Source organism: Triticum aestivum, chromosome 7D (assembly GCF_018294505.1).
Source record: "Triticum aestivum cultivar Chinese Spring chromosome 7D, IWGSC CS RefSeq v2.1, whole genome shotgun sequence".
NCBI classification, from domain to species: Eukaryota; Viridiplantae; Streptophyta; class Magnoliopsida; order Poales; family Poaceae; genus Triticum; species Triticum aestivum.
This window is the reverse complement of record NC_057814.1, coordinates 368,720,456-368,748,194: the sequence shown is the minus strand read 5'-3', so window position 1 is coordinate 368,748,194 and position 27,739 is coordinate 368,720,456. Positions and strand designations below refer to the sequence as shown.

Genomic DNA, 27,739 nt, shown 5'->3' with positions numbered 1-27,739 from the left:
ATTTGATTACATTAGACCTTTTCCTTCCTCTAAAGGGTATACACATATTTTGGTTGCTATTGATTATGTTACTAAATGGGTAGAAGCTATTCCAACCAGTAGTGCTGATCACAACACCTCTATTAAAATGCTTAAGGAAGTTATTTTCCCAAGGTTTGGAGTCCCTAGATATTTAATGACTGATGGTGGTTCACACTTTATTCATGGTGCTTTCCATAAAATGCTTGCCAAGTATGATGTTAACCATAGAATTGCATCACCTTATCATCCTCAGTCTAGTGGTCAAGTTGAACTTAGCAATAGAGAAATAAGATTAATTTTGCAAAAGACTGTCAATAGGTCCAGGAAGAATTGGTCTAAGAAATTAGATGATGCACTTTGGGCTTATAGAACAGCATATAAAAATCCTATGGGTATGTCTCCATATGAAATGGTTTATGGAAAAGCTTGTCATTTGCCTCTTGAGTTAGAACATAAAGCATATTGGGCCATCAAAGAGCTCAATTATGATTTCAAACTTGCTGGTGAAAAGAGGTTATTTGATATTAGCTCTTTAGATGAATGGAGAACCCAAGCTTATGAAAATGCAAAATTATTCAAAGAAAAAGTTAAAAGATGGCTTGACAAAAGAATCCAAAAGCGTGAGTTTAAAGTCAGAGAATATGTTCTTTTGTACAACTCTCGTTTTAGATTCTTTGCAGGAAAACTCCTCTGAAAATGGGAAGACCCCTATGTTATCGAGGAGGTTTATCAGTCTGGAGCCATCAAAATAAATAACTCCGAAGGTACTAACCCGAAGGTTGTCAATGGGCAACGAATAAAACATTATATCTCAGGTACACCCATTAATGTTGAAAGTAATATTATCCAAACTTTGACACCGGAAGAACACATAAAAGAGTCCTTTCGGAACACTCTAGAATCGTGAAAATAAGGAGGTACATGATACGGTAAGTAAACGGACTCCGAAAAATCCGCAAAAATATTTTTTATCAGTTTTGGAATATTTAAAAATTTAGGAAATAAAGAAACTTCCAGGAAGCATACCCTGGTGGGCACAAGACACCAGGGCGCGCCAAGCAGCCTGGCACGCCCAGGTGGGTTATGCCCACCTGGGACACCTTCCGGACTCCGTTTTTCTACCGTATGCTTGTCCTCCAAGATAAAAAAATCTATATATACTTCGCAAGCCTGTTGATCACCGTATCACGGAGAAATCCTCTGTTCTCTTTTCTTGTTGTTTTCTGTTTGATTTATCAAGCCACGTCTCATGTCTTCCTCCTCCTCCAACAACATGGAAGAAGATGCTTGGTTGATGAAGATCGAGCTGAAGAGGGAGGAGCCTACGGACGTCGTCAAGGGAGACAAGGGCAAGGAGGCCACCGTAGATCCACCTTTGATGGTAGAACAAGCACTACCTGCCGAGGAGGAAGAGGAAGATATCCTTAAACCTTACCTTGCTCACCTTACCCCTGTTGAGATTGAAGCCTTTCGCATCATTGAAATAGTTCGCATACAAAATAAGTACCTTACCCACGAAAATATTATGCATCAAGAGCATATTATCCATCTCTAGAGCGTCATCCATCATTTGGAGAATCTCTTGATCCTTAAGGGTAGGATCGCTTCATCACCACCATCATCTTCTTCACCACCAAAGGACAACTGAGTATCGGGTATGGGCACTCCCCTTGGCTTCCGCCAAGCTTGGGGGAGGTGGCCCGGTATTGTATCATCCCACTATCTTTTTGCCTTTACTTATTTTAGCTCGATATTTTTCTTTAGATAAATAATAGTTTAGTTTGATCCTTTCTTCTTTGAGAGTTTGCTTAGTGATCTATCCTTGTAATCGTGTGCAAGTTATATAATAAAGTTTAGTTTGAGTTTTTGCTTTCTTTACTTTCATGTTGCAAATAAAAGAAAAGAAATAAGAAAGAAAAAGAAAAAGGAAATAAATAAAAGAAAGGAAATAAATAAAGACAAGATCGTATACTAATCTTATGGTAGGTGATGACACCACATAAGGAAAAGTATAAGTAGAAAATTTTATTAGAGATTGACAAACATAGCATTAGTCAATGATGCAACTCATGAAAGAATTAATAAGGGAAGAGAAGATTCACATGTAAATATACTATCCTAGAAATCTTTTGTGATTGTGAGCCCTCATCAAAATATTATATGCCAAAATTGTTGACGTTGGCAAGGAAGACAACTTAATGGTTTATGTTTGTTTCTATTCACATAGAATTCATATTGTCATAGATCCTTTAACATGTGGTGCTTGCCCCCTATCTTTGCTAGCCAAAAATTCCGCACTAAGTAGAGATACTATTTGTGCATCCAAAAACCCTTAAACCCAAATCTTATTTTCAAGTGTCCACCATACCTACCTAGGGATTGAGCAAGATCCCTCAAGTAAGTTTTCATCGGTGCAAAAAGGCAATAAAATTGCTTCTAAAAGTGTGAGATCATTTAGTGTAAGAGAAAATTGAGCGTTGCACGAACTTGTGATGGTGAAGAATAAAAGCGACAGACTGCATAATAAAGGTCGCTATCACAAGGGGCAATGCACCGTGATGTTCTTTTGCACTAAGGGTTGAGCATACAAACAAATAAGCGCATGGCAATCTCTGCTTCCCTCTGCGAAGGGCCTATCTTTTACTTTTATGAATTTACTTTTATGCAAAGAGTCAAAGTTTTCCTTCTTTCCCTTTTTATTTTCTCCTTTGGCAAGCATCATGTGGTGAGGAAAGATCTAGGCACATATGTCCAGTTGAATATAGATAGCATGAGTTATTATTGTTGGCATCACCCTTGAGGTGAATACGTTGGGAGGCGAAACTATAAGCCCCTATCTTTCTTTGTGTCCGGTTGAAACGTTTTGCTCATGTGTACGCGGTGAGTGTTAGCAATCATAGAAGACTATATGATGGTTGAGTATATGGACTTACCTAAAGGCTCCGATACGTGACCCTTCCTGAAAAGATGCTGAATTGTAGTTGCAAAGTTGACTGAGAACATAGTTTGTTGGTTTTTAATAGAGTTTTTGCTTTATACTTCAATTGTGTGATGAATTGTTACTTATTCATGAGAAGTATATGATAGAAGTTTATGATAAAAGTCTTATGTTTAATTTTGTTGCTGTTATAATAATCAACATGATACTTCTATGTTCGTATTTTGTTTTTATCCACACCTCTCTCTCAAAGCATGTGGACATGTTTTTCGTTTTCGGTTCTCGCTTGAGGATAAGCGAGGTCTAAGCTTGGGGGAGTTGATACGTCCATTTTGCATGATGTTTTCTTACTGATATCTATAATGTTTTTATCCATAATGCTTTTTGGAGTAATTCTAATGCCTTTTCTCTCATAATATGCAAGGTATACACAAAGAGGGAGAATTCCGGCAGCTGGAAATCTGGATCTGAAAAAAGCTACGTCGGGCTACCTATTCTGCACAACTCCAAACAAGCTGAAACTTCACGGAGATTTTTTATGGAATATTTGAGGAATATTGGAGCAAATAACTACCAGAGGGGGGCACCAGGTGGGCACAACCCACCGTACAAAAAAAGACACATCCGTGACATTTTGGGCCGAACGAAAAAAAATTCTGTCATACTTATAACACTTCTATGACGATAATTGTGACAAAACCCGGTATCATCACAGATGTGGTGGGCTCCTACTTCTATGACAAAAAATCATGACAGAAAATGGGTTTTTCGTCCTGGGCGGGCCGGAGACGCAGCTGCATGGCATTCTTTGGGCCGTCCATGACGGAAAAAACCGTGGTAGAAGCGAGGGCGAGGAAAATATCGGGGTGTTCCCGGTTACGGTGGGTGGTCGGGGCCGAGCGATGCACGGAGGTTTGCGCGTTTCTCTCGTACACGCACGCGTGTGGGTGCGAGGCGTTGGGCTCTAACTGAAACCGAGCGAGGCGTTCGCCTACTGAACCCGAGCGATTGCACTGCAGGCTACGCGCTACTGAACCCGAGCGATCGATCAATGGCTGTTAACTGAACCCGATCGAGCGATTCCTTCGCTACTGCTGCTAACTGAAGCCGGTCGATGCTGCCTTTGGATGCACAGTGAGCGTTGCTGGGGGGGTTTGGATGAACAGTTCCCGGTGGGGGTGGATGTACAGGGCCCCGTGGTGTTGCCTCTGGATGAACAGGACCCCGATCGATCGAGCCGGTTGGGGCTGGATGAATAGGACCCCGTGGAGGGCTGGATGAACAGTAGACGGTGGAGGGATGGATGAACAGTATCCCGTGGAGGGGTGGTTGAACAGGAGCCCGTGGAGAGGGCTGGTTGAACAATAGCCAGTGGAGTAGCGCGCGGTGGGGGCTGGATGAACAGGAGCCCGTGGATGAACAGTCGCAGGTGGAGGCTGGAGGAGGTCGACGATGGATGAACAGTAGCCCGTGGAGGCTGGAGGGGGTCGACGGTAGAGATGAACAGTATCCCGTGGAGTCCCGTTTTGCGGTACGCCACACCCCTCCCGATCAACAGGACCCCGTTTCGACCGTAGGAGGTCCGTTTTCTCCATTTTGCGGTATGCCAGACCCCTCCCGATGAATAGGATCCCGTTTCGAACGTGGCCGGTCGAACACAAAGCCGTTTCCTCCGTTGTGCGGTACGCCAGGCCTCGTTTCCATCGGCTGTTCCGTCCAAGCCGGTTGGCTCCCACGTGTTTCGTTGCCTCCCGATCAAAACGACGCATTCCGTTGCCTCCCCATGAACACGACGACGACGCAGTTTCTCCGTTCCAACCCAGCCATGTACACGAGCCCTGGCCGTACGTATGCACGAGTAGGCGTTCGAGACCCCGCCCGTATGTATGTACATGGCCGTATTTTCTTTCTTACACCCTGGCCGCTGTACGTACGTGTACATGCTACATGCGCGCCTCTACTACGACACGTGCGCACCTCTACTACGACACGTGCATGCCTCTACATCGACCAGTATGTACGTACACGTTCGCGACCAGAATGACAACGCTACTTACGCTTCGACCAGGTGGGTCCCGACTGTCAGGCACTTCCTTGTGTGCGAAGATGTAGCTGGTGGGTCCCAGAAATCAGGGGGGCGAATCGTTTTTTTTGCCCGGACACACTCCCTTGCGTGCGAAGATGTAGCTGGTGGGTCCCAGCAGTCAGGGGAAACATTTTTTTTCACGAAATACGGTGGCTCGTCTGGTGGGTCCCTGCTGTCAGGTGGAGGAATAATTATTTTGCGCGTAATAAGGAGGCACTTCCTTGCGGCTGTCGTGGACCCAGCTGTCAGCCTCTCCACGTACAGTACTCTTCCGATGGAAGTCGGTCATTGATCACATTGACCACGCCGCGCCAAGAGCACCACGGGTGTGGACGACGGCGAGGCCTAGGAAGGGGACGACGCGGAGCCGGGGAGACGCGGCAGTGGAAGCCCGCACATAGAGGAGTACGAGGGTTCACTGGTTCGGCTGCGGTGTGAGGCTGTCATCGCCATAGAATAACATGGGGTGTGGGTGAGTAGAGGGATGGCCTGGCCAGCGGTGGGAGTAGTAGGGGGCGGTGAGGCCTCTGCGGCATCACAGCCGGCCACGGGAGGCAGGAGCACGCGGCACGACCGGCGCTGCTTTGGGCGGCTGGAGCAAGAAGACCAGAGGTTGAAGAAGCACTACGGCCGTTGGATGGACATCGTACGGTCACTGCAGCTAGAATCGTTTATATTGACTAAGTTGACAAAGCCCTTGGTACGCGTCAACTTAGTAGGCCCACAAGTCAGCCTCCGAAACGGTGCGCCCCAGATGTCAGGGGGAGGAATCATTTTTTGGGCGGCTGAAGCAAGAATATTCGAGATTGAAGAAGAAGCACGACATCCGTTGGATGGACATCCAACGGCCACAGCTGCCAGAACCGTGTGTTGTTGACAAAGCCTTGCATACGCGTCAACTTAGTTTTTTTAGGGCACGCGTCAACTTAGAAGGCCCACAAGTGTGTGGCAGAGAACATATAGCCCATTTGCGATTTGTAAGAATGTACAACCCATTTTTTAATTCTAATGGAATTTACTACAGCCCATTTACAGTTTGTTAAAAGTACAGCCCATTTTCTAGCTAGGACAACGATTAATAATTTCAACCAACCGTTCAAAACAGAATTCAAAAAAATTCCCACATTTTTATGGGATCCGAAATATTTTTATCCAAAATTTCTAGTCATATTAAATATAATTTCAAAATAAAGTTGTATTACGTTAAAATCCAACGAAATATTGCGCGCGCAACAAGTAATGAAATTAAAATTTTCAAATTCCAAAAATAATATATTTTTTAAACTAATTACGCGTTTGGTGCATTTTTTATAGTTACTGCCCAGTTATTATAATTACATCCCATTTATTATTTCTTAAAGTCCATTTTCTTGTTAATCCTAATGCATACCTCCTAGGAAAGTTTGCAGCCCAGTGGGGCGGAGAATGACAAGTTCACCCGGATATTGTGTACAACTGTCGGCCCAGTTGCATTGCTGATGTTGGAAAAAAAGGCCTGTGTAGTACAGTACAACCTAACATGGCTACTCAGCCCATATTCAGCGACGCCGGAGAGGCCCAAACAAGGCTTTTATACAACTTTTTGAAGTCACTGAGCTCAATTAATAACTTAAGAAAAAAGTTAGATTACAGTGGAACCTAATTAAAAGCTGTCACGAGTAAAGAAATAATTCAACGGGTCCCACTTGTGCGTGTGTGCGCGCGCGCGCGTGTGTGTGTGAGAGAGAGAGAGAGAGACCCATCGGTCGTTGCTCGTAAATACATCTTTCAGCCATATGCATTGATGATGCTCAGTAAAAACTTATATAGTTGACACAATCATATAGAACATCATAGCACACTGAACTTGCATACAAAAATTTCACGTAGGCGGCACAATCAGGATGGAAGCAGTGGATCGCTACGGGTAGGGCTATGTTGAAACCAACGAACTCGTACATAACGGTTCGTATTAATCAATGACGGGGAAATATCTTGAATGATGTGCAAAGAAAACAGACAGACAACACAATAAGTTCTGCTAGCACATTAAGTTGACATGCAACCCTTTCTAAAAAAAGTTCGGGTACAAAATTAGAACAGGTCACAATCAAATGTACTGGCACATCAGTGCTTCACACCCATAGCTCGGATTTAACTCGTATCTGACAAGATTCAGTTGTTACCTCACATTAGAGCACATCCAGGCAGCCGGCCCTGCCTCTTCTCCCAAAGAAGCAGTGGCCTCCGCCGCGCGATGAAGTAGGCCCTGTGCCATCCATCGTTCCGAGCAACACGGGGAAAGTCGGATGTTGACTCTTGTAATGGACGTCGTCGACGGACCCTGGCACCAGCGACGGCGGCAGGACTTCGATTGATGGATTGACCACTTCTTCGACATGCACGAACACTCGATACAGGTACATCCCTAACGTGGTCCACGGCGGCCTTGGTGGCGACGAATAGTACAACCCCGGTTCCTGCACCGGTATCTCAACACCAATCACCTTCGGTATGGTGGACGGCTTCTTCATCCATGCCATAACCGTCAGAGCCTAGCTGTCTAGAGGAACAAACATACTTACGAGCTCACCTCCAAGGTCGTTGATAAGCTCATTCATGGAATCGTTGTTCCAAGCACGTCGAGGCATGTCGTGGAAGGTAAGCTTTGTTAAAAACTCAAGCTCAGAGGACACCGAGCCCCATCCTGGGTGCCACAGATCAAAGCTCACCAGCGCGCCATTGCAGAACAAACGCCGGGAAGATTCGAACACACGACTGCAGTCGAAAGTTGTCCGGAACCTGACAAAGAAATCAGCTGGTGGCGGACAGACTTCGACGAGCAAGTCACTTATTTAGATGCCGTGCGCAATGCCAAGAGCTTTGACAAGGTCGTCCGGCGAGACGGGAGGCCGGTCGCCGTTGATGGTTACCATCAGCACTTTGTCGGCAAACTGTTCGTCAAGCGCCGCCATGCCACTGTTCAGCGACAGCACGCAGCTACCGAAGGCAGGACGGACCTCAGGATCTCCGGCTCGGAGATCTGCGTTGACCGGCGACATGATAGTGCGCTTGAGTACAGGGAGTACAGGAGGGGGATTTGGGGGAACTGGAGTAGGAATTGAGATTCTAGAGGTGGGGGAGGGGCGGGAGATTGGGGATGAAAAGGTAGCTTGAATTTTGAACACGCGCCAATATGCTCTCGGCGCGCAAGCGCACGAAAACACCGGTGGCGCCCACATGTCGGCCTAAGAGTCCTTATTCTTTCTTTTTTGGAGAGCCCGGCCTTTTTTTGAGGATCTTTTGAGAGCCCGGCCTAAGAGTCATAATTGACCTATTTGGCATTGCGTTACTACTCGGCCCATATTCAACGACACCTCACTGGCCCAAACAAGTGTACATCATCAAAAAGACACTGAGCTCAAATTATATAACTTGAAAAAAGGAGATACACTATGAACACTGGAGAATGGTGATGCCCTCATTTAGCCCACCAGTAGTTCAAGACAATAAACAGTTCGAAACAACGATATATACAACATTCAAACACTGACTAGTGACTACTACTGACATAAACAGCAAGACATGATAGTTCATAAGAAGTCTTGCTACACCACCAAAACGCACCCATCTGCAGTGCTCAGACTCTCGTGAGAATGACATTCTAAACAGAGGCAACTATTACATAGTAAGAGTGACATAGACGAGGATGACCAAATGACAAGGAATATGCATAACAAAAGAAAGAACTACCCATCCAGAACAAGCAGCAAAGACAACAAAGTCATTCGAAGAGATGATCCAACACCATCATAATTTGCAGCCCCGCTTCAGCGACCAATGATCCGGAGACACCAGTACTCCACCCTTTCGATGCAACAGCCCAATTACCTATCAACCTGAAGGCTTGAACCACATCACTGCCTGTCGTAATTGAGACATCCAAGGATCAAAGTTAATCCGGATGCCTTTGTCATTCTCACCTTCTTTTGGCTGTAGGCTGTGTCGTTGACAATCAGGGGAGTTTGCTCCTGAACTCCTAGGGCTCGCCGTGTAGACACAGTTTTCCATAGCAAATAGAGCCTCTCTGCCATCAAGGTCCTTGCGGGTGATCTCCTGGTTAATTGGATAATTGAGTCCGAGAAACAGAGAGTGTGAACCAAGGCTGTTGACCCGCCTCCAACTAAAAAATCCTGAAGGCCCCAACAAGCTGGTATCCTGCTCATAGACGTAACAGCCACTGTCTGGATACTCACGTATTTCACGATGCTTGTATACAGTGGGGTTTTTGCAATATAACTTTTCCGACTCATGTGTCCGAATGATCATCAGTCTTTTGCCGTCGTCTGATCGAGCGAGGAACCAGTTGTGCTTCCATGTTTTTGGCAAAGGTGGTGTGATTACAAAGGGCAGTAACTGTAGGGACCCTGCATCATATCAAAAAGGACAGGCATTGTTAATGTAAGATCAGCATTGTTCAGAGTATGAGTAGGATAATGCAAGAAACATCATTGATATGTCCCTGTTGGAACTGGGAGGAAAATACAAGGAAATGTATACTGGGTTCGAAAATATAGAAGTGCCATGCATGGTTATACTCATGTTATCTCGCAATCAATTCTTCACAGGAAACTACCATGTCATGCATGTTATGTAATCATGTTCTGTCCTCACAAACAAATTCTTCAAGGTAACTAACAGACCATGCATTGTTATATACTCGTGTTCTGTGGGCAAAATTTTTGTGAGGATATTATTCTAGCCATTGATTGCTGAAGGGCGAATATAGGTATGTACACATGGTAAGCATTACAGGATTTCACTACTTCCAAATATAGAGTTCTCCATATGCACATTTACTCCCCTAATGTATGGTTAGATGAAACCAATAGTGTGGTGCATGTTTCTACATCATGAAAATGTGGAAACTAACATGGCCATTGATACACACTCATATTTAGTAGTAGTATATAGATTACTGTAAAATAAGGAGAATATCCATATATTCCTAACCGTTTGATTATTCAGGGGTACAAATTGGTTGTAATGACATGGTCACAATCGCATGAATTAACTCATTCCAAATATAGCTGATTTACGGCGTCTCTAATACATTGCCATAGTTCTACTCAAATTCTGCTCAAACAAGGATATGCCAATCATCACAAAAAGTTCAAACAGTTAGGGGGCCCACGAGGTAGGGGGCGCGCCCCCCACCCTCGTGGGCAGGGTGTGGGCCCCCTGGTCTTCATCTTTTGCAAGGATTTTTTATTATTTCCAAATAGATGTTCCGTGGAGTTTCAGGTCATTTCGAGAACTTTTGTTTCTGCACATAAATAACACCATGGCAATTCTGCTGAAAACAGCGTCAGTCCGGGTTAGTTCCATTCAAATCATGCAAGTTAGAGTCCAAAACAAGGGCAAAAGTGTTTGGAAAAGTAGATACGACGGAGACGTATCATGGACACACTCTCCCCCACTCGTTGCTATGCATCTCCGAGATAGATCTTGTGTGAGCGTTGGGAATTTTTGCAATTGCATGCTACATTCCCCATCAGTGGCATCCGAGCCAGGTCTATGCGTAGATGATATGCACGAGTAGAACACAAAGAGTTGTGGGCGGTGATCATCATACTGCTTACCACCAATGTCCTATTTTGATTCGGCGGTATTGTTGGATGAAGCGACCCGGACCAACATTACATGACCACGTTCATGAGATCGGTTCCACCGACAGACATGCAACTAGTTTTGCATAAAGGTGGCTGGCGGGTGTCTGTTTCTCCAACTTTAGTTGAATCGAATTTGACTGCGGCCTGTCCTTGTTGAAGGTTAAAATAGCAAACTTGATAAATCACCGCTGTTGTTTTGATGTGTAGGTAAGAATGGTTCTTACTAGAAGCCCGTAGCAGCCACGTAAAACTTGCAACAACAAAATAGAGGATGTCTAACTTATTTTTGCAGGGCATGTTGTGATGTGATATGGTCAAGACATGATGTGATATACGTTATTGTATGAGATGATCATGTTTTGTAAAAGTTATCAGCAACTGGCAGGAGCCTTATGGTTGTCGCTTTATTGTATGAAATGCAAACGCCATATAATTGCTTTACTTTATCACTATGCGTTAGCGATAGTTGTAGAAGCAATAGTTGGCGAGATGACAACGACACTACGATGGACATCAAGGTGTCAAGCCGGTGACGATGGGAATCATGACGGTGCTTTGGAGATGGAGATCAAAGGCACAAGATGATGATGGCCAAGTTCGTCGTGCCGAGACACCATGTGATGATCGGGTGTGATAAGCTCTACGTTCACATACAACGGGTGCAAGATAGTTTTGCACATGCAGAATACTCGGGTTAATCTTGACGAGCCTAGCATGTACAGACATGGCCTTGTAACACCGGAGACCGAAAGGTCGAGCGTGAATCATATAGTAGATATGATCAACATAGAGATGTTCACCATTGAAGACTACTCCATCTCACGTGATGATCGGACATGGTTTAGTTGATATGGATCACGTAATCATTTAGATGACTCGAGGTATGTCTATCTAAGTGGGAGTTCTTAAGTAATATGATTAATTGAACTTTAATTTATCATGAACTTAGTCCTGATAGTATTTGCAAATTATGTTGTAGATCAATAGCTCGCGTTGTAGCTCCCCTATGTTTTTTATATGTTCCTAGAGAAAACTAAGTTGAAAGATGATAGTAGAAATGATGCGGACTGGGTCCGTGATCTGAGGATTATCCTCATTGCTGCACAGAAGAATTATGTCCTTGATGCACCACTAGGTGACAGACCTATTGCAGGAGCAGATGCAGACGTTATGAACGTTTGGCAAGCTCGATATGATGAGTAATTGATAGTTTAGTGCGCCATGCTTTACGGCTTAGAATCGGGGCTTCAAAGACATTTTGAACGCCACAGAGCATATGAGATGTTCCAAGAGCTGAAATTGGTATTTCAGACTCATGCCCGTGTTAAGAGGTATGAGACCTCTGACAAGTACTTTGCCTACAAGATGGAGTAGAATAGCTCAGCCAGTGAGCATGTGCTCAGGATGTCTGGGTACTACAATCGCTTGAATCAAGTGGGAGTTAATCTTCTAGATAAGATAATGATTGACAGAGTTCTCTAGTCACTATCTCCAAGTTACTAGAACTTCGTGATGAACTATAATATGCAAGGGACAACGAAAAACGATTCCCAAGCTCTTCGCGATGCTGAAATCAGCGAAGGAAGAAATCAAGAAATAGCATCAAGTGTTGATGGTTAACAGGACCACTAGTTTCAAGAAAAAGGCAAGGGAAAAAAAGGGAACTTTGAGAAGAATGGCAAGCAAGTTGCCACTCCCGTGAAGAAGCCCAAAGCTAGATCCAAACCCGAAACTGAGTGCTTCTACTGCAAAAGAAATGGTCACTGGAAGCGAAACGCCCCAAAAAACTTGGCGGATAAGAAGGATGGCAAAGTGAACAAAGGTATATTTGATATACATGTTATTGATGTGTACTTTAGTAGTGTTCATAGTAGCCCCTGGGTATTTGATACCAGTTCAGTTGCTAAGATTTGTAACTCGAAACAGGAGTTGCAAAATGAACAGATACTAGTTAAGGGCGAGGTGACGATGTGTGTTGGAAGTGATTCCAAGGTTGATAATATCACCATCGCACACTCCCTCTACCTTCGGGATTAGTGTTGGACATAAATAAATGTTATTTGGTGTTTGCGTTGAGCATGAATATGATTGGATCATGTTTATTGCAATACGGTTATTCATTTAAGTCAGAGAATAATTGTTGTTCTGTTTACATGAATAAAACCTTCTATCGTCATACATCCAATGTAAATGATTTATTAAATCTCAATTGTGGTGATACACATATTCATAATATTGATGCCAAAAGATGCAAAGTTGATAATGATAGTGCGACATATTTGTGGCACAACCGTTTAGGTCATATTGGTGTAAAGCGCATGAAGAAACTCCATGCGGATATGGACTTTTGAAATCACTTGATTATGAATCATTTAATACTTGCGAACCATGACTCACGGGCAAGATGACTAAAACTCTGCTCTCCGGAACAATGGAGCAAGCTAATGACTTAATTAAAAATAACTAGTAAATATGCCCGGGTTGTTGTCCAAACCATGAACTATAGCCCGTGCATTGCAATAGTTTTACAAAATTACTTATAGTTAGTTTACCTGTTGTTATTTCATCAGATACATATTGCAAAAAAAAAGCTTATCAATCAAGCTAATTAATCCAGAGAAATATATGCCGCTTCCATTGATTATACAGGAACTGGTCAAAATTTATTATTAGATTTGGATCAAGATAAACTACTTTAGTTTCCCGAAAAGCAAAAAAAAACCTTCAAAGTGTAGAATTAACTCTACACAAGATGCTCAATGGAAGCAAACATTTGTATTTGTATAAGTCTATGCAAAACAAACTCACTGAAGTTACTCACCAAGATGCACGACGCAATTCCAAAGTAGAAACGGAATACAAACTCGTAAAACTCACAACAATGTCTGTATGCAAAGCCTCGCAAGAGGTTTCTGCAATCTCACAAGACACTAGGTTTAGTCTAGACGATCTTCTTCTGATCCTCATGATGCAATGATTGCACACCAGGTTTGTAGCTCTATTGGAATGTGTTGGTCTCGTTTATACCTTCGCATGATTGCGACTTTGGTTTACTTGTGCATGTATTCAGCGATGTACTGAATGTAAATAAGGCTATTTAGTGCCAGTCTGCCATTGCCTCTCAAGGCTTTAGTAAACAGACATATAATACCTCTTATTTATTTTATCTGAAGGTGTTTGTTGGATTCACAGTGTGAAAAATTGACAAAAAACTGACATTAAAATTTCTAAAAGTGGACAACTAAAGGAAATGTACAAACAAAATTTAATTTGTGTCAAGTAGGTCAAACCAGAACTATAAAATGTCATTTCTGAAATGTTTGCCAAGTATGTTATCAACATAAGAAAGGAGCCTTGCACTGTGTTTTGACTGAAAGGTGCACATTGGTGACCTTAATGTAAATAACATGTCTTAAAATAGTTCATGCAAGGGCTACAAAAACATATGAAGAACATAACCCTTCCAAGGTCAAATGGAGTTTTGAACCATTATCATAACCATGAAGATTCGAATCCCCAAAATAGGGCAGTATTAAGATGTAGATTTCTAGAGTCGTTACACTGTTGTTTGTATCCCTGTGGAAAACAAAATTTAAGTACAATTAAGTCCTATTAACCTACTACAATAATTCAAAATAATCAACTAAATTGCATTTACTGAACATGAGAACTTATTCTTGGAAGATGTCAGAAAGGAGATCAAACACCATCAACAATAGGCTGTTTAGAAAATAAATGACATGTCAACTGGCATAGAAAATCTTTAAATCATGTTTGACATGAAAATTTGGCTATTACAAATGGCAACTAAATTACACCTGAGAAAGAAAACATCAAGAAGCTAGAGAGAAAATGAACATGAAAGAACCACCTGAACATACAATTGCACCAACAGGATAGAAATCCATCTCCATCGATCAAACTTGTTTTCACCCTGTCGTACGTAGTGGAGTACACATACGGCATATCTGATGCCATCGGTTCATCAATTGATTCGAAAGAAAAGGTTCCGACCAAGCATGCATGAGCACATCCCAGGAGCTCCTAGCATTGACTTCCAACACCTATAACAGATTTTAATACCATGGAGCAGTATTTTCCATATGAGATCATCCTCACCTAGTGGTCCAGTCACGTGAATTTTTACAAGCCAATGCAACTTTTAACTGTCGGACTGAAACCACAAGCTATAGGCCTGAAGAACAAAAGGCAAAAATCCTCAAATTAACTGGCCGGCCACTTGTACTGGAATAACATATCTCTCCGTAGTGCATTACAGCATCATGTTAAACCAACCGGTGGCCAACAAACCAGCTTTGACCAATCAAAAATAGATCCCATAGGAATCCCCAAATCAAAGAAGAGCAACACTACAGCAGCAGATTACAACCTGATCAGAGATGCCAGCCCAAGGGCAAGGAGAGGAGGCCATACCTCGGTGGTGGTCGTCGAATCCTCATCTACAGCCTGGCCTACCTGCAGCTCGTCCAGAGAATATCGTAGATGTTGCTGCAAGAGCCCGACCCGCCGCATCGATGACCAGCAGTCCACCTGCAAGAGGGCGCAGGTGGAGGCCATGATGGCCCTCGTCGACGATGTCGCCTACCTCGCCGGCACCTACCTCGCCACTGCCAAGGCCCACTGCAACATCAAACTCCCAACAGCGCTAACTTTTCCAATTGAAAGAAGCAAAGATTATTTAACAACAATATTTTTTGATCTCAAATTCAACATCCTTCAGAGCACCAGGGTCTCTCTCTGCCAATCTAAAGTTTCAAACGGTCCAATGCCAAAACCTCATAAAGTCACCACAAGCTTATCTTCTAATGTTTCGGTTCGAAAGAAGTCCCAAGAATTTCAGGTATCATTGACCTGAGCATGGAAGACAAAGCTTGTAAATGTCATGGCTATTTCACTCCTAATCGATGGCAGAATTCGTTTGAGAAATATATGCAGAACAGAGGTACCGGAAAAATGATACTATAAACTGACCACATCTAGGATTCTGATCTACAAAAATAGAAGACTTAATGTTTCTGGCTTGCTTTGAACTGATGCACCAAATGAAAACATTTGATGTGCCCTCCTATATAATAATTAGAAAACATAATTATTTTACGAAGAAGAATAAATATTGTGTGTTGGACCATTCGGGTCGTTGGCATCAATTGTCAGTCTTTTTTTAAGAGAGAACATCAACTATTGATCTTAAAATTACTTTATGTCCACTCAAAAGTATTAAAGCCACTCTTCACTTGCATGATCTACAAGTATCTCAACACTTCCTTATGGACTATATGGCTCGGAGGTCCATCTTAATAACGATCTAAAGTTAGAATGGAAGCAAGTAAGGAGGCAGAAGCAGTCTGTTAGGAGCTCTAACTCAGAAACACATAGCTGCAGTTTCCTAATATAATCCAAATATATTTGAAAAGGTTGATTGTATTAAAACGGCAATAACCGACCATGAATAATAAATTTTGGAAATAGAAACAACCAAGAGCTAGTTAATCATACACCATGAGATGCGATAGGTATATTAAGTTTGAATGTTTTCTTGTGCTGAAACAAACAAATGTGCATGCAGTTTTTTTCAGCTTTAGCATGGGAGGACAGTACTTTGGCAGTGACTGAGTTTCTTCACCGGCACACTGATATTGACAATGACATATATTTGTTTCTACTGCATGTTAAATGAAAATTTTGATTAATTTGCTTACCTGTCTAACCTAGGATATCGCAATGCTCATAACAAATCTAATGACGTGTCTCACCTAACCTGCCAAACTCTGTTTTTTTCTTTGCGGGGAAACCTGCCAAACTCTGTTATAATCAAATCTTTAAGATAGAGCTCCGGTCAAGTCAGTTGACTTAGAACCTTTTCAGTTTAGAGTTAGTAACATGTAGCGGCCAGGTTTTTTTATTTGTGTTGGCTTGTTGCCTTAATAAATGATCCTTTTCCAAAATAATAATATTACATACACATGGAGGCTAGGAAACAGAAAACTGTGTCTGAATGGATTGATACATCTATCTATACGTTTGCATATAACCTTAATCTAATGGACGCAGGGCAATTCAAAGAAACTAATAATCTAAGAGCACATCATCAACTATGGAGGCGTTCTGTTTGAAGTTCGGTGTCATGTAGAAATTTAGAGCGACTCGCTGCTGCTGTGCACAATTACAGGAATCCTACTGTTTCATCATAACTGTAGCATCTACTCCAAATACTGAATGATGGAATTAACCTGTCAAATACTGAATGCAGCTAGTTTTGGGTTTTTAAATAGTTAATTGTCCTGACTAAAATAAGGATTTTGACATTGGTTGTAGTTTTGCGGCAAATTAATGATAGGCTGCAATTATGAATCCGAAATTTATATTAGTGCTAGAGCACAATCATTGTGCACAAAGTAAAGGAAAACAATTGGCATATACACGATACAGAAGAAATTGGAAGTATATAGTACATGGGTGCAATCAACATACAGAGAGGTCATGGACTTCGAAGAGATCTGCAACAAATCAAAGGAGACCGAGAGGGATGTGAGAGCTCACCCATTTGCCTGACACAAGAAATGGAAATTTTCTTAGTCTATAGATTCAGTAAAGCAATTACAGTGAAGCATAACATTCCAACTCTATCTGACCACTAACAGTGGCGCATATACTCTCAGTTTTGATCATAATAAGCCAATAAACGGATTTTGTTTCTTATTATACCATACGAAAAGTGCATAGATATGGAAATCGAGCAAAAAGAAAAGAGTTTACACTAAAGATTATCAACAAAAAAAGCATGTATAACTCTTTACATTCAATCTGTGCTGAATAAGTGGTTCTGTTTTCTTTTTGGTTGGGGGGTTGACTATAGAGACTTTCATTTCTGCCTGGAATCTTTCTGACATTATTAGTGAGAATCATGGCACACATTATCATCCAGGTATGAACTTTATGACACAGTAGACCGAAATCATGGCACAACTTACAACATGCAGCACATGCACTAAAATTTGTCAAATTATTGTACAGAAATATTTAGTCATTTTTTTCCAGAAACTGTCAATACAGAACAGTTGAAATCAAGTGTTTTTCCTTCACCAGCCTTCACTGTCTTAGTTTCACAAAAAATGCAAGAAGCAGACCCAGAAACGCATAGACAAAAAATTTGACTAAAGTAATGAGAGAATATGTAGTTGCATTGCATGCACAACAAAGTCTGCCAAGCTTGCAGTGTTAGGGGAAAATGCTAATTGTTCCTTGTTGGTTTTAAGCAACAGCGAAACTTGAAGCTTCAGAATACATTACGGTAATGTAACACTGAGCCTGTGTGTTGCAACAGGAGAAAATGCGGGATGGGGAACCGGTTGTGCGTTGCAACGGAAGAAGGTGCGGGATGGGGAACCGGTTCTGCGTTGCAACGGAAGAAGGTGTGGGATGGGGAACCAGTGTTGATATTATTTAGTGACCAGTATTTACAACCCATCTCACATCAAAGTGATATAATCAAATGTAAATAAACTTCCTGGATTGTACAACATATGTTGTTTAGAGTTATTATAGAGTTTTTAAAATAAGTAAATTTGATTTAGCAAGATGAAAGCCAATTCTACACTGTAATTTTGTAAGTCCAAAATATTTAGATGGCTCCATCAAATGTATAGCTCCGGCAGAGCTATTATCCTTTTGAGACATCTCTGCACACACTCAAATGCTGGCTTTGCTTGTAAAATAATTCTTGCTGGCATAAAAAGATACAGTGGTAAGGGAACTTACCGAGTAGACATTGCAGTTCCATAGCCCAAGATCAATTGCCAATCATGAACCTTCATGGTCCTGTACAATAACCTCTGTACCTCTCCATAGCACACTATAGCATCACATGAAGCCAGCTAGCTGCAAACAGACCAATTTTTACCTGCCAAATTTAGGTCCCGGATAAATCCTCTGCTCGCTCGTCGTCCGTCCCTGCACGTCCTCCACATCAGATTAGCAGCAACTGCATCAAAGTAGAAGCAGTAGCAGCAGCATCAATCAACAAACAACAGGAAAGGAGCAGTATTATATGCAGCTAACAGCAGCGCAGCAGCCATCCCTCTCCCCTGCCCTCTCCGCACCAGCAGCGCACCAGACCGTCCTCGTCCTCATCGATCCCCCCCCACTCCCGCAAATGTCCGCACCCCATCTTTCACCCGAGCAACCAGCAGCACAACGCCCTGCTATACCTCCCCTCGTTTCTCCCCTAAAAACCTAAACATGATTAGTTAGATAAAGGGAGACCAAGAAGGAACGAGGAACGAACTTGGGGCAGCCGGAGACGTGACGGCGAAGCCCTACCCGAAACCCTAGCCATGGGGGATGGGCTTGCGAGCGGGCGGTAGAGGACGGGAGCGGAGACTCTGGCCGGAGGGGAGGGAGGCGTGGACCGTGGGGAGCTAGGGGGCGTGCTGCACGGCGCCGGAGGTCGCCGGAGAAGCGGCCGACGTGGGTGGCGGCGGCGGCGGCGGCGGGTTCGTGGGCGAGAGGGAGAGGAGGCGAGAGCCCGTGCTCCGTGTGTGGACACATGTATTTTTTTTCTGTCACTCCTATCGGCTTGCCTGGCTGCTGGATTCGATTCGGTGGGCTGAGGCCCATGTAGGTGACGTGTGGGCTGAGAGGGAGGCGTGACCGAGTGAATCTGCCGCTATGTACGACGGGAAAACGTGACTTGGGAGCCGATGAAACCGAAAATTACCTTACCTAAGCAAAAAATTAGTACCACCTCGAATATGGGTTTTTTGGAAACTGAAAGCGTAAATTCACCGAAAAAAGCGTATTGTGACGATGAACCCGACAAAGTCAATTTGTGCTTTATTATTATTATTATTATATATATATATATATAATTATTATTATTATTATAGCACAAGAGCCCGTGCGTTGCAACGGGGATAATACTTATCTCTCTCCCTCCATCTCTCCGTCGGTGTTGATGCTTTCGATCTTCTTGAGCAAGTGTATAGTGTTAGAGCTTGATGCTCCTCTAGAAGGCAGCACTCATATTGTTGTACATAAATCAATGTAAATAATTAAGGAGCAAAGTCATATAAATTCAACCAAAATGTTACAAAATAATTTAAACCAATATGATATTTCCTTTTCTTTGTGTCCCGAGAATCCAGTGATTTGTTGTACATGGAGCAGAGTACAAAATGTGCCCCCAAAATGATAAATAAAGTTACGATCAGAATTTCTAGAGATTAAATTTAACTTTCTACATCTCTTAATTATCGAACCAAGTCAAAATCAAGCTCTCCAAAGTTGCTTACACCAGTAATCTGCGCAAACATGTGCCCATTGTGCTCTCAAATAAATTCCACAATATCATTTGTACACGTATGTCCATCTTATAGTTCGTATAATCCTCTTATAGTCATGTTTTACAGCTTGAGGCTAACAATTCTTTCAACCTAACATCGTCTATATGCCCCTTATGTCGTACATTGTGCTACTGTAAATTTTCTCTGAAAATGTAATGCATTCCACTTTCACATGGTTCGTTTAGCTATCGCAGATGGCCCGATATGGTTGATTTATTTTCTTAGCACCTAGAAGTACACTAAGTCATGAAAATCAACAATGTCCTTAATCGAAGAAGAATTGAAGAGCTAAGTACTAAATTACTAACCTTCAGATTCTCTGTGCCCATAGCATCACTGCATGACCTCCAAAGAAGTAAGGAGTTAGCTTACAGGAGGCACGCCACGTGCAGCACATACACCACCTCATACCAAGCATACGCCACCGGCATGGATGCTCATGCAATCAGACCATGAACATACTCTGAACATTTATCTCAGCCTTATCTCTAAACATAGGTGTAACCCAGCCTACCTCAGCATTGTGTCGTCCTCGTTAGCACAAATAAATCAGACTTTATTTCTCAGATCACTGCATGCAACGTCACGCATGATGAATCAATCAAAAAACACCATCTGAAAACCAAAGCAAAACATTGTAGGATTGGATAATAACTTTCTTTCACGAATTCTAGCTGGCATGTACTCTTCTAAAGCCTGGAGAAGATTAACAATGCTAACAGTCAAATAGAACAGGAGTAAGAGAGGAGATAGAGCAGACCGTGCAACTACACACGCAAAGAGAGGACGACAGTTCCTGCTTGAGAGTTGCGGCTTGGCATGTTCCCCTCAGATCAAGTCAATGATACATGCAAGTAGTCGGCTGCTTCTCACTTGAGGATCCGTTTGGCAGAGGCGGAAGCACCAGGCAAGTAGGACGCTGAGGCGTTCACTCCGGCGACACCGACACTGACAATGTGATCCAATCGGCGCCGGCAATTTGATCCGATTGGCGGAGTTAAAGGTATGAATTGGCCGCGAGTTTCCTTGGACCTCTGTGCCACTCTGCTGCTCTCTATACTGCCTTTCGCCCTGCACATATTTGTTTTTGTATGTCCTTTCTGTCTCTTGATAAGCCCTTCCATCAAATTTATATACGCATCAGACTGCAATTCTATGGCCGGTGTATTCGTCGTTCCACCGCTGCGCCAGCAACATGAACGCCGGCACATCCGGAAGCGGCACTGAACACGCCAGGATCTACACAGTGGCCTTCGTTTTCCCCTGGTTTGGTTGGCTGCGCTAGGCCCAACAGCAGAAGCATCACCGCGTCTCTCCTCAAAATTCGCAGGAACCTTGGGTCGACCTCGAGTATGGATTCCCTGCCGGCGCCATGCTACATGAGGCCCAGCTGCAGCAGTCGCTCCGCATGGCCCTCGTGAGATCGTTGGCGGTGAGCAATACGGATTCCCGGCCGGCGCCATGGTACATGAGGCGGCGTGCCTCGGGTCGGCAGCCTTGCACCCGACAGATCTTTAGGTTTATCGATTTGTTCCGATTTGATTCTAGAGATGCGATCTGAGGAAATCGAGAGGATTAATTCATCTTTATGGCGATGGCGATTGGATTGGTTCTCAGAGTCCGTATGATTCTATTCACGAGTCGGCAGGAACACGCTATGAACGAACGAACAAGAGTGGTGGGCTGGATGTAATGGGCTGACTTCATTGGCCCAAATAGATCAATAAAATAGGACTGCGGGTTTATATTAAGGAAAAAACATAAGGAGCTGTTAATTAGTACCACCTCGCCTATATGTCTAAATTCAAACTGAAAGCGTAAATTCACAGGAAGAAGCGTATTGTGACGGTGAACCCGACAAAGTCAATCCGTGCTTTCTTATTAGGAAAAGACTAGCAGAATGCCCGTGCGTTGCAACGGGAGAAAGAAAACTCTCTCTAACCCAATGAGGCTTCTTTCGTCCATGTCTAGTATTTTTAACATGACATCTATGTCAACGTGATAGCCCGCCCGTGTTGCCACTTATCCTTCATTAAGCTCTTACAACGATGCTTGTGTTGTTTACCTGATCAAAGCATGTTGGAACGCAATCAATTCCAACGTGATGAGGTCAACCACCACATGACACACTTTTCACTGAAAAGCTCAAGGAAATGTTTATAACTTCAAATAATAATCGCGTCAAGCTAGATATGAGGATCGCCCTCTGTGAGCTAGTCCTGCACCTAGTCTGTACACCGATCTACTCATGCATCAAGTCCATATAACGCCCCGATACTCCCGCTCGCTTTTGACTTGTAATGTTGTGGACTTGTTTCCTGGAGGGAGGGTGAGTCATGCGCGTGTCCCCACATGCCTCTTTAGTGTTTGGCTACGTAGCAAACGCCAAAATTTTCCTTAATTTCCAATAATACAATTGGAGATATGTTCGCCACAAATAGTACACAAATGTTCATCTAGAACATCCCATTCGACTATACTACAATGATCTAATGCATCTTAGCTAAAAATACATTATCAAAATCTACGTAAAAATAATTGACCAACACAAAGGTAAGAAACTTCTCAACAAATAAAAAGTGATAATGCACGTGCAGACTCTTTTGCCCATAAAAGAACAAATATATTGATGGTGGCCTTATTCTTGGAGCATTTCTTCAATTACTTGCGAAACCAAACTTACATAGTGTCAGGAATTCCATTTGAATTTCTACATACTTTCTCCACATAGCCTTGCACTGGTTGAAAGCAAAAAACTCTATAGTGATTACATAGAGTAAGCACATAGAAAATGACAGTCATCCACACTCCCCAAAGTAAGCAGTCAGTTAGCATAAATTGCTAGTCATTGATCATAATTTCACTACTCTAGTCACCATAAGTGAGAACAATATTCTTCCGCGATAACAACACAAACTCAATTGCAACTGAATCAGAGCCGACACAACACACAACACTTGCCAGATCAAATAATTTCATGGTGATGTTGTTTAGAGCGAGTGTTTTTCAGTGGAATAAATGAGTCATCTGGAGCGAAATTTTGGGATGCCTGCACACTGTACTATTTTAGGATGACATAGTAGATAAGTCATAATACAAGTAGAAGTGGCAACTGACAAGAAAACATACTTAAGTACTTAAATGCATAAATAATGTCAATGACTCACCAATTAAAGTACCGATCAAGCTGTTTTATAGGGTGCTCTAGTATTCTTGTGTATACCACAGCTAGATGACTCCATGCTTGAAGTGATTCTTCATTCTTGATGTACTCATCCCACAAAGTATTGGAACCATAATCTGTTCCAACATATGCCAAACCCCGATTAAACAGTCTGTGGAAAAAACACAGTGGGTTTAGTTGCTGATGAAAGAATGAAACAATCAATCCCGAGAAAAAGAAACATTAGATAGTTCCAGGAACACTAAATGAATGGTGGTTTGCATGGTCAAACAGTGAAAGCTACATTTGCAACGAAGGAGGACTGTATTTTTCTTGAAAGATCTAGACTTCAGTACTTTGTATAGCACAAACATGTGATCTCCAAATTGGCCACTTAGTTAATGCGCTAAATGACTAATATTGGCTATATGAAAATACTTATACTCCCTCTATCCAGGTTTATAGGGCATGAGCGGATATTTTACGAACTCGACAATTTGACTAACGAAACATATGTATATACCAGCAAAAGCATACCACTGGATTTGTATTCGAATGAAGTTTCTAGACATACTTTCGGTGGCATATAGCATGTTGAGGACCTAAAAGCCTGTGCAAGCCCTACAAACCCAGATGAAGGGAGTACAGATTATAGCTGCTACAAAAGGAAAAAGGTCAAACAGATTATGTACTTCATGGAGAGAGATTAGTCATTACAACTAGCAGACATGCACGGAGTCTAAGAACACACTGCCTAAGCCAAAATTTGAATATATGCAACATCTCTATGGCCTACACTATCACAACGACTGCGAAAATACAGTGCTATATTATAAAGCATTTCATCAAGCATTCATGTTCAGGTACTAAGAATTGTAAAATCACTTCTCGTCATGTATTCCTGTATATATATACAGCCTAAAATGCAGTAGTTAACTAAAGTCAAGACATAAAAAGAAGTTAAAAACTTCATTATAATAGTTTGGGTATTCAATTGCTACCTTCTGATGACATCTGGGTCATTGTATGTTGAGATCGCAAACTGACAATAATTACACCATATGTCCACTGAATAAGTAACTGCAAGAACTGCCCGTTCATACACCTCAAAAACTTTATTGACACCATCTAGACGGCCTTCATGATCTGCATATTTCTTCCAATAGCCAAAGCACAGAGGGAACTCCGCACGGAATGCATCATACACTTTCCGTATTTTTAATATGTCGCTCTGACCAGGAATACACAAAAATATGCCATTAGCATAAATTTGTTTATCATTAAAAATCCATTTTATTTTGTTAACCAAACAGAACAAATTTATATCTAGTGTTGTCCATTAGAACACGAATAAGGACAGATTGACAAGACTACAGTAGGACAATGATGAAACTACTACAGGGAACAAGGCCCATGAAGTCAAAAAGAAAATATACTGGGATCCTACAAGACAGAGAAATGTAGAAAGAAAATGTGCTAAACAAAAACAAGGGAGCGAGTGACCATCCATGCATAACAAAGATTGGCATAACTTTGTGGTCCACAAGATACAGATCGATTGCATATGACCACAGGAATATGTAACGCATGTGGGCACAAAAAGAGGATAAGCTGCTGAAAATTATGACACATCCATACAGCAAGTTGCAAAAAGGAGAACAATGCACTGTATGGTAAGGCAACAATTTCAATTTCACCTCAGCAATCCTCTCCGTCTCTTCAATAAGTGCGGTCCAAGCATCGCCGTCTAAGCAATCCAAGGTGACAACATCCCATAATTAACCTAGCCTCTTCCACTGAAAGCAACAACCTATTAGCAACAAAGTAGCAGGCAGGCAACGAAACCAGATAGAGAAGGCTTCTGCCTCAGCAACATTACCATCCTCATACGACTGCTAGGGAACCATGGGATCGGCCATCTCGACGGCGGCGGCGCCGTCCTCCGTGGCCCCCGCGGCCTGGTAGCCCGTTGCCTCGCCGGAGGTCCCGTACGCGGATCCGCTGGCTGTCTGCGCCCTGTCGTAAGGGGCGCCCCCCGGGAGATGCGGGGGTGGCGGTGGGAGAACCTCGGCCGGGTCGCTGCCCAGACCCGCCTCCACGGCGTCCAAGGGCGACGGTGGGGGAGCCTGGACGGGTCGCTGCCCAGACCTGCCCCCGCGTCAGCTTCCGCGTGGCCGTTGGGGTTCTCCATCCCCACGCGCCCACGAGCAATGGTTCGGGCTGGTGTGGTGGAGGCCGGAGTGGGCGGCGGCATTGACCCGCTGGTCCTCGGCGTCCGGCAAGGCCCAGTACGCCGTCCCGGCATGGCGGCGGAGCGGCAGGGGAGGAGGCGCGTGGTGGCTCGGGATACGGCCGGGGAAGAATACCGGCCGCGCGGCCGCGCGAGGTGGTGGCGCCGGCGCCGTTGTCGTAGGCATCGAGGAGGAGAGCCCGTGCTTTTTTTTTTGAGGTGAGGAGAGCCCGTGCTGCTGTATTTCTTTTTACAGAACTGCTTCCTCCGTGACCGTGAGTCAACCCAGCCCACAAACGAAACGTGAAGTCCGGATCGGGCACGTATTTTTCACGGAAAGGGCCAGGCGGGACGAAGGCCCAGCCGTTCAACGCACGAAGAAACACACGTGACGTACCAACGGACCCTAAATTAGTACCACCTTGTTTATATTATGAGTTTGTCTTTATAAATCGTAAAAGCGTATTATGACATGAGAAGAAAGCGTATTGTGACGGTGAACTCAACAAAGTCAATCCGTGCTTTATTATTAGGGAAAGAATAGCAAAAAAGCCCGTGCGTTGCAACGGGTAACAAAACTTATATTTCGCCACTTATCACAGTTGCTCCGTCCCCTCATTGTCATCAACCTATTCATCCTTTCGCCATTTTGCAAGTTTTATTATGTACACGAGGTTGTGGTTTTCATCATCATACTGAGCAAATGCCAGTTAGAAAGGAGAGGTGGAGGTCAAGGGCTACTTTGAGGGCCATCTTAATGACTGGAGCCTCGATCTGTTTTACTCTGAGTGCCTTACTCGAATGAATGCGACGTAAGAAAACAGTCCATTGAAAGAATTTTTCAGGTATGCATGTATATATATTTAAAATTTATACACATTTTTTCTCAGGAAATTTTCATATATAACATGCTATATTTTGAGTTAGTGTCTGATAGTTAAATATTTTGAAGAGTATTTTAATCTGTCAGAACGCAATGCCTTCGACGTGGTTGATCCCATGATGATGATCTCGATTACTCCGCGCGCAGCTGACATTGAACCACGCCATCACAAGTCAATGTCTAATACTTTTAAAACTAATCTCCTCAAGTTGGACGTGACAGTCGCCCTTCCCGTTCTACGGCTTACACCTAGTCCATACGTCGTCCCTCATACACCCATTCACTTTTAAATTGTACATGTTGTTTTTCAAAATGCATCAACCTTCCATTTAAAACACATAAAGACTTTTTAAATCACATGGACCTTTTTAAAGAGCATAAATATTTTTTAAATTACGGATATTTGTATGTATGTGAACACTTTTTAGAATTACATGAACATTTTTTGAGAAAGGGTGAACATTTTTCAATTTATATGAACATTATTTTAATACGTGAAAACTTTTCTTAAAACCACACTAACAATTTTAAATGCATGAACGATTTAAAAAAATTATATAACATTTTCAATAGGCATATAAACACATTTTAAATGTGTCACTCATATTAATTGGATTTCGAGTGTGATCAGATTACACGCACGTGCCCAAGTTTATTCTCAAAGATTTAGTCATCTTCCTGCTGAACACGTCTCACCAAGAGTAGCAGGTTGATTTGGCTCATAATTCTGGTCGAGCCGTTTCATCGAGACACATGCAGCGTCGCATTTTGATTGGACATGCATGCGCATGCCCGGCAGGCACCCCATGCTTCTTTCCGAGGCTGAGTTAATTTCCTCGTTTCTCTTAAGCGAACCCTCTTTTTATTTATTGATGCCATGGCTTGTTGATTGTGGCAACTCACGTGTATATAAATAGGTGTGATTTGATGTCAAAAAGCAATGTGGGACTATGACTTAGAATACTGGCCTTTTTTTTGCACAAAGAAAAATAGCTTAGTTGGTGGCATCCTTAAAAGTTGTTACATCAGCACATCAGGACCAGTTGGCCCATAACACACTGGCGAGGCCCAACTTGGCGACAGACGTACGGAAATTATCCGGGCTGCTCCTGCTATAGTAGCGACCGATCGACGACGTACGTACGAGAAGCGCTAGCTGGCTGTTGATGTATACGAAATCTATTTTTATTTTACGCTAACCACTACCCCACAGGACCAGCTGGCCCATATAACTTTATTTAAAAAATAGGCCCATATTACGTGGATTTAGGCCCAGTTGGGTGACGCAACAGGGATGACGATTCAAACACCAGAGCTAGTTGGGGACGTAGTAAGATTAATACCACCTTGTCAGATAGAAAAAGATAGATGAAACGGACGGACAAAAAAACTGAAAGCGTAAATT

General features: G+C 42.9%; 1 protein-coding gene and 1 long non-coding RNA gene across 4 annotated transcripts; both read right to left on the bottom strand.

The window, feature by feature from the left end:
* Positions 1–13,541: 13,541 nt before the first annotated feature.
* On the bottom strand, positions 13,542–19,309 carry LOC123163897 (uncharacterized). Of its 3 annotated transcripts, XR_006482043.1 has the most exons (4): positions 19,037–19,305; positions 18,476–18,949; positions 14,568–17,265; positions 13,542–14,272 (listed from the first exon to the last, which is right to left on the bottom strand). It is a non-coding gene; the product is annotated as an uncharacterized lncRNA (long non-coding RNA). The 3 variants fall into 3 exon arrangements; XR_006482042.1 differs by lacking the exon at positions 13,542–14,272 and having other exon boundaries at positions 14,396–17,265; positions 18,476–18,941; positions 19,037–19,309; XR_006482041.1 differs by lacking the exon at positions 13,542–14,272 and having other exon boundaries at positions 14,396–17,265; positions 19,037–19,306.
* Positions 19,310–22,668: 3,359 nt separating this feature from the next.
* LOC123171108 (pre-mRNA-processing factor 39) lies at positions 22,669–25,638 on the bottom strand. Its single transcript, XM_044588748.1, has 6 exons — positions 25,480–25,638; positions 25,126–25,359; positions 24,919–24,996; positions 24,223–24,452; positions 23,226–23,393; positions 22,669–23,114 (listed from the first exon to the last, which is right to left on the bottom strand). Exons 1-6 carry the CDS (start codon positions 25,636–25,638, stop codon positions 23,024–23,026), a joined length of 960 nt encoding a protein of 319 aa, XP_044444683.1. The 3' UTR covers positions 22,669–23,023.
* Between the last annotated feature and the right edge of the window lie 2,101 nt (positions 25,639–27,739).

Excerpts from the sequence above, each read along its gene's own strand:
- LOC123171108 (XM_044588748.1), bottom strand. The coding sequence starts at position 25,638 with ATGCCTACGACAACGGCGCCGGCGCCACCACCTCGCGCGGCCGCGCGG. Across the intron at positions 24,997-25,125 it reads TCGAGATGGCCGATCCCATG|TGGGATGTTGTCACCTTGGA; the intron begins GTTCCCTAGCAG and ends CTAGGTTAATTA. Across the intron at positions 24,453-24,918 it reads AGACGGAGAGGATTGCTGAG|AGCGACATATTAAAAATACG; the intron begins GTGAAATTGAAA and ends ATTCCTGGTCAG.